This window comes from Carya illinoinensis, chromosome 14 (assembly GCF_018687715.1).
Source record: "Carya illinoinensis cultivar Pawnee chromosome 14, C.illinoinensisPawnee_v1, whole genome shotgun sequence".
Lineage (NCBI taxonomy): Eukaryota > Viridiplantae > Streptophyta > Magnoliopsida > Fagales > Juglandaceae > Carya > Carya illinoinensis.
The window spans coordinates 33,691,257-33,698,202 of NC_056765.1; the positions used below are offsets into that span (position 1 = coordinate 33,691,257).

A 6,946-nucleotide genomic window follows, 5' to 3' on the forward strand; every position below is an offset into this window, starting at 1 on the left:
AAAGATGACAATCAATCATCTTTCAAAATTTTGAAATTTAATTTTCAAAAATATTCATGCACATGTGAAAAATGTATTTTAATGTTTTATGATAAAATATTAATTTTGAGCATTAATCCTAATTTCGAATTTTGAAGAGATTTACAACATTACTCTATAATTTTAATGTGAACTTGTTCCCTTCTTGCTCATGCTTGTTTTCTTGATGTGCTTGACTCTATTGTGTAGACAACTTGAGCTTGAGATTTCTTCATTCTTTGAATTCATTTGTTATCATCAAAATCCATGTGTAAATATATAATTACACAAAACTTGAAATCTTGGGTTCAATAATAACAAATGAATTCAAAGAATAAAGGAGTTTCAAGTTCAAGTTGTCCACACAATGGAGCCAAGCACATCAAAGAACCAAGCATGAGCAAGAAAGAAACAAGTTCACATTAAAGTCATAGAGTAATATTGTAAATCTCTTAAAATTTGAAATTAGGATTAATGCTCAAAATTAATATTTTATCATACAGCATTAAAATACATTTTCCACATGTGCATGAATATTTTTGAAAATTAAATTTGAAAATTTTGAAAGATGATTGATTGTCATCTTTTACATGTGCATGCCTTGATTAAAGGGTTGAACTTTGAAAATATTAAAGATGATTGATTGTCATCTTTCACATGTGCATGTTTTATTTGAATATTTTCAAAAGTGATTGATGCTTTTTTAGACTTATACAAAAGGTAGATGATTTTGTTTGAAAAATTTGAAAAGTAAAGTGTGCTCCTTTTGTCATATGCAAAAAGTAAACGATTAGGTTTGAATTTTTTGAAAATGAAAATGTGCTCCTTTTGTCATATGCAAAAAGTAAAAGAATAGGTTTGAATTTTTTGAAAAGGAAAGTGTGCTCCTTTTGTCATATGCCAAAAGTAAAAGATTAGGTTTGATTTTTTTTTTTTTAAAATGAATGATGTTGTCTTTGACATGTGAATCTTTTTAAATTTGAATATGAAGTCTCATATGCCTATAAATAGATCATTTGAGAGCTTCACATTTACAACACCAAGAGCATACAACATTCATTCAAAGCTTTCATTCTCTCTTCTCTAAGCATTGAGCCTTAATCCTTGTTCATTTTGAGAGATATAGTTTGCGTTGTATTGTTCTTATTTCACTCATTGAGGAGTGTTTTCTGATAACCTACCCACTATCAGCTCTTGTATCAGAAAAAGGGTGTATATAACCCTTGTGTGTGTAGAAAGTATTCTACACGGGGAATAGTTGAATCACCACGTGTAAGGTGATTGCAAGTTTAGGGGGTGTTCTACACGGATCCTTTGTAGCGGTGTTGTTCAAAGGTGTAATAAGTTTCTATCTCCACCTGAAGGAGGTTGAATAGTGAATTTGAGAATTCTCAAAGGGTAACTTAAGGCGAGGACGTAGGCAGTGGGACCGAACCTCGTTAACATACTGAGTTTGTTTCTCTCTTACCCTTACTCTTTATATTTATTGTTATTTCATATTTTGTTTATATTTTATATTATATATTTGATTTATAATTGTTATTTTTTTTAATACAACTCAATTCACCCCCCCTCTTGTATTAGTCATCTGGGCAATAAGTGGGTTATTATTTATATTTACAAACTATTATGGATTATATTTATATATTCTATTTTGTGTTTGCATGTCATTTATTCATAATTAGGGATGACAATATGTGACACGACCTGTGAAACCAACACGAATATCATACGAAAAAAACGGATTTGAGTTTAATATAAATGAGTTTAGGTCAAAACGAGTTGACTAGTTAAAACACGATAAATAAACAGTCAACCCACAATACCCGTTTAAATTTTATTTCAAAATTATAATTTTATTATTGTTGGGTTATATATATTAGTATTTTTCAATATACTTATATTTCTATTATTGAGATTGTAATTATAAACCCATATTCGTATTTGTTATTGTTAAGTTTGTAATACTGGTTTTATTATAGATTAAAATCTAAAAAATTTTAATATTTTTTAAGATATTATGATTACTAATAAATATAGATTTTAACTTTTTTATGAATTTATGTTAATTAGGTTAAATAGGTTATGCGAGCTAGTTTAACTTATTTATATAAAACGTGTTGAAATTAGTTGTGATGTGTTGAGTAATATCTAATTAGTTATTAAACAGGTCAAAGTGGATGATACAATATAACCCGTTATTAATATAGCTCATGCCTCATGCTAAGATTTGGAAGTCTGTACCGTTTAACTCAATAAGTTGTGTTCAAGATAATTTATATAATTAAATCTTTATAACTTCATATAATATGAGCGCAACTCACGAATGCAAATTGTCACCCCTATTAATAATATGTTTATTTGTTTTCAATCTTATCATGCATGGGAGCTATAACGTGCAAGGCATATGTCTAAGAGCCGTTCAGTATGTACTGCTAGGCGTGCCTTTAGTTTATTTTTATTTTTTTAAAAATTAAAAATATGTTTTTAACATCATTAACCGTTAAGAATGTTAAAATTGGACAACGAGAACGTAATATGGATGGGTAGGTGCATATGCGAGGTTGGTTGGGAGGATGGAAGGCCCTTTCATTGACGTCTATAGAAGAAAGAATAAGCAACATGGGAGGTGGCCAATGACAATGCCACCGCACTACGTGACATAACATATGCGTGTCTCATAAAATTGTTTCCTTTTAAAAATAGATTCATGACTTTTTTTTTTTAGAAAAATAGATTCATGACTTGAATTAAGCAAAAGTCATTAAAAGAGTACCACACAAATTGAACAAGACGACGCGGTTGGGTTGTCCTTGTCGTATTTTTTTTTTTTTTAATTTAAAAATCAAAACAGCTCTCCCTTGAATTGAACGGAATTCACTGCCCCTTTCCTTTTGTCTTCTGGGAAAGAAGAAACCGATTCTACGGAGAAGAGAAGGAATTCACATATAAAAAAAAAAAATCTGGGGGTGTTTTTGATGGAAAATCTGGGGGTGTTTTAGATTGTAGAGCCCGTTGGGTATGTGAATACTTCTTGCTCTTTTTAATTTATTTATATAATTATGTGTATTTTCCTGAAGACTGTCCCAGGAAATTTAAATTATGTGTAGTTCGCTTTTGCTTCCCAAATATGTTCTTCTCTTTTGTAAAAATTCTCCCCCTTTTTTTTTCATTTTGTGCGGGGGTTGTTTGCGTGATTGAATTTCCGAACGTAAATACATGCGTACTGAATGATTAAGATGGTTCCAGTCTCCAGATGCTTCTTTTCTCTTCTCTGATTAGGTCTGAAAATCTCTCACCTAACCCCTAACGTTCTTATTTTTATGCTTTTTATTTATTTATAATCAAATGTAAACGCTCTTGTTTCTTCTGATTTCAAATCCAAAAAACTAAAACAGCTTCTAAAATAAAGGTTTTAACAATTTTCTTTCTAGATTTTGGTCCTGCTCCGTCGTTCCTCTTTTCCAAATTTCCTTTTGGTAAGGATCCTCAGAATCTTCGCCCCCCCCCAAAAAAAAAGTAACAAAACTAAAAAAAAAAAATCGTTTTCTAAATGCTTTTTCCGCAGCGTGTTCGGTGTTTTTCACACTTCTTGCTTCACATTTTTTAGCTCTCTTTTGCCTCCTCTTCTCTTCGGAGCTTTGTTTTTATCAATTATAATTATCTTTTTTTGTTGGATGTTTAAAAAATATGTGAACTTTATTGTCCAGTCTCAAATATTATTTTGATTGGAAAATTCATTACGTTCTTCTTTGTGGATTTTTTTTGTTTGACTTACTTCTGTTGGGATTGGTTTGCTGGTTAAGAAAATCTGTTCACGGATTAGATCTGTTAAAATTTTGCAAATTTTTTGTATGATCGCGCTCCCCTGTCAATGACTAAATTGTGACTATCAGGTAAGGATGGGGTTTTTATTCATCGATTTTATATGATTTTTTGGGTTTCATTCTATTCTGGCTTTGTGATTTTGACAGTGGGATCAAGGAAATTGTGAAGGTGGTGGGTGGGAAAGAAGAGAGGAGAGAAATGGAGGAAGCAATGGCGGCAAGATATTGGTGTCACAGATGCTCTCAAACGGTGAATCCTATCGTGGAAGTTGAGATCAAATGCCCCTTTTGCCAAACCGGATTCATTGAGGAAATGAGTAACACCACCACCGCGGCCAATCAAGTCACTGATATCGACACTGACACCGATTTCGGATCTGACCGGGCCCTTTCACTCTGGGCATCTATCTTGCTCGGCATGATGGGCAATCCTCCACGTCATCGCCGCAGAAGATTCAGACGCCTGGACTTTGAGTTGGGGCATGAAGATGAAGATGAAGATAATGATGACAATGGTGATGAAGGCCGCAGGGGAGGAGAGACTGAATTGGATCGTGAGCTTGAATCCATCATTAGGAGGAGGAGGCGAAGCTCAGCTACTATACTACAATTGCTTCAAGGGATTCGAGCTGGAATGGCATCTGAATTGACCGAAAATTTTGAGGGTGATAGGGATAGAGAGATGGATAGAGAAAGAGAGCGCCTAGTTTTGATCAATCCTTTCAATCAGACTATCATCGTTCAGGGATCTAATGATTCGAGCAGGGGTCAAAGCGAGAACCAGAGCCCCATTGGATCTTTAGGCGACTATTTCATTGGGCCTGGTTTGGATTTAGTGCTACAGCATTTGGCTGAGAATGATCCAAATAGATACGGGACTCCACCTGCGGAAAGGGAGGCGATTGAAGCATTGCCTACTGTGATGGTCGAGGAGAATTTGCAGTGTCCAGTGTGTTTGGATGAGTTTGAGGTTGGTTCTAAAGCAAAGGAGATGCCATGCAAGCATAAGTTTCATAGTGGGTGTATTCTGCCATGGCTGCAACTTCATAGTTCTTGTCCAGTCTGCAGGTATCAGTTGCCTGCGGATGAGACCAAGCGTGATTCAGATGGGTCTAGGAACAGCAGTAGTCAAAGGGAGAGGGAGAATGATCATGGCATTGGTGAAGAGGGAGATGGGAGAAGTGCTAGTGGGAGAAGGTTTTCAATTCCATGGCCTTTTAATGGTCTGTTTTCTTCTTCTGGTGGGGGGAATTCTTCTTCTACCTCCTCATCTTCGTCAGCTAATGCCACCGGAGGTGGAAATGCTTCTTATCAAACAGATGAGAATTGAGTATATTTTCTAATCAGTTGTTACATCAGGTTCTTGTTCTCACTGCCGCTTGAATGTTCTGCATTGCTTATGTACATAGTTCTTTCTGCATCCAAATCTTGGAAGAACAATTTTTGCTGTCATTGCTCTTTGTTTTTGTACATCTTTTGCCATCTTACAAGAATTTCTAGTGCTCCTTTTTGACCTAGAATTATTCAAATATGACGGTAATTGTTGGAAGGACTTCCTGCTTGTTTGAATCGGTATTGATAATAGGAGCTGGAGCCGCATGATATGAACAAACTCCATTATAGATGGACTTCCTGCTTGTGGTATCTGACTCCGTTCTAGGCCCTCGCAAATTGCAAGATGTCGCGTGTACGTAATTTTGTGGAGTGCTTTATACTTAGGTGTGATTTGAGAGATGTTTGATATTAGAAAAATAGTATTTGCAGTCTTAGAGTCTGTAAGCGCCGTACACTCCTTTAAAAAAGGTGAGTAAATAGAGAACCCGCATGAAAAATCTAATTTTTTAGTGATGTACTTTACTCTTTTTGAAAAAGAATAGCGCTTACATAATCCATGACTGTATTTAGCATTACTTTTATACTCTTTAGAGGTATTGGCTGAGACAAAGCTGCCAGTCCATCGCTTCAATAATACTCTAAAGCCATGTGAATAGTTGTTGTCCTGGATTGTTTGGCTTTGAATTTTGTGGTCGTGTTTTTCTTTATGGCAATATAATTTTTCAATCCTGACACCGAGATGGAAGAAACTTTCATATTTTGGGCATGTTCCTCTCCTGTTATGGCAGACTCTTGGATGGCTCTTACTGTATGCCATATTTATTTATTTATGTATTTATTATTTGGTTACTGTTTTGACAAACTCGCAAAACAAGTATGGGACTGAGCAGTTCTAGTTTGATTTCTTTGGTGAACTGGAAGAATAATCCGGGAACTTTTCCTGACATATAGGTCTTCAAGTGAACCGTTCTCTGTTGGTCTCACTTCTTCAAATCTCAATTGCACTTGGCATGGCAGAGTTTCATAACACACTGGGTCAAAGCTTGTATAAAAGATAAAAATCCCAACTCGCGATATGGAGAGTGAGCGGAATGGATCCAGACTTGTTTTTACATTTTCTCTGTGGGGGAGGGTGATAGGGTCCTCGGTCGAGATCCTAGACACCAAGCTGCCGCGCCCCTTCTTGCTCCTCAATGACCGATGTGGGCTGCCACTTGCTTGACCGTGATGGTTATGGGTGGTGTTGGCTGAGTTCGTATGGTTGATCAATGGCTGATGGTGGGCGAGATTCTAGTGACTGGGCGTGCATGCATGCATGTGCAGGAGCTGAATCGTCAAAAACGGTTGTGAGTGGGATCAGGTGGTTAAGTGGCTGGCTGACCAAGTCAGGCACACGTGGCTCCTGCTGGTGGGCTGACCCAGTCAGGCACCAGGTGTCTCCTGATAGTGGCTGACCAAGTCAAGGACAGGTGTCACTTGCTTGGGGGGCTGACCAAGTCTCACACAGGTGTCTTCTGATGATGAGGCACACGTGGCTAAGGGTGGTTTAAGTGGGTTGGCCGAGTGGGTGATGGCTGAGCAGTTTAAGGGATGGTTGGTTACTCCCCTACTTTGTAGGGAGCGGTTGTGGCTAGACAGGTGGCAAGGGCTGGGCGAGTGGCTTGGCTGGTGGGTGGTAACTGTCAGCTTGTCCCTGACCTTGCCCCAGATTCGACCAGGGTGGCCTGGTGCAGACCAGATGCCCTTTAATGGCAACTCGTGGCTGA

General features: G+C 36.9%; 1 protein-coding gene across 4 annotated transcripts; it reads left to right on the forward strand.

The window, feature by feature from the left end:
• The first annotated feature begins 2,874 nt into the window (after window positions 1-2,874).
• On the forward strand, window positions 2,875-5,397 carry LOC122294830 (E3 ubiquitin-protein ligase SIRP1). Of its 4 annotated transcripts, none has more exons than XM_043103815.1 (2): window positions 2,875-3,037; window positions 3,993-5,397. In XM_043103815.1, exon 2 carries the CDS (start codon window positions 4,045-4,047, stop codon window positions 5,173-5,175), a length of 1,131 nt encoding a protein of 376 aa, XP_042959749.1. In that variant the 5' UTR covers window positions 2,875-3,037; window positions 3,993-4,044; the 3' UTR covers window positions 5,176-5,397. The 4 variants fall into 4 exon arrangements, with proteins under 4 accessions (XP_042959749.1, XP_042959748.1, XP_042959750.1 ...); XM_043103814.1 differs by lacking the exon at window positions 2,875-3,037 and adding an exon at window positions 3,052-3,300; XM_043103816.1 differs by lacking the exon at window positions 2,875-3,037 and adding an exon at window positions 3,053-3,497.
• The last annotated feature ends 1,549 nt before the right edge of the window (window positions 5,398-6,946 follow it).

Excerpts from the sequence above, each read along its gene's own strand:
- LOC122294830 (XM_043103814.1), top strand. The coding sequence starts at position 3,275 with ATGCTTCTTTTCTCTTCTCTGATTAG. Across the intron at positions 3,301-3,992 it reads CTTTTCTCTTCTCTGATTAG|TGGGATCAAGGAAATTGTGA; the intron begins GTCTGAAAATCT and ends TGATTTTGACAG.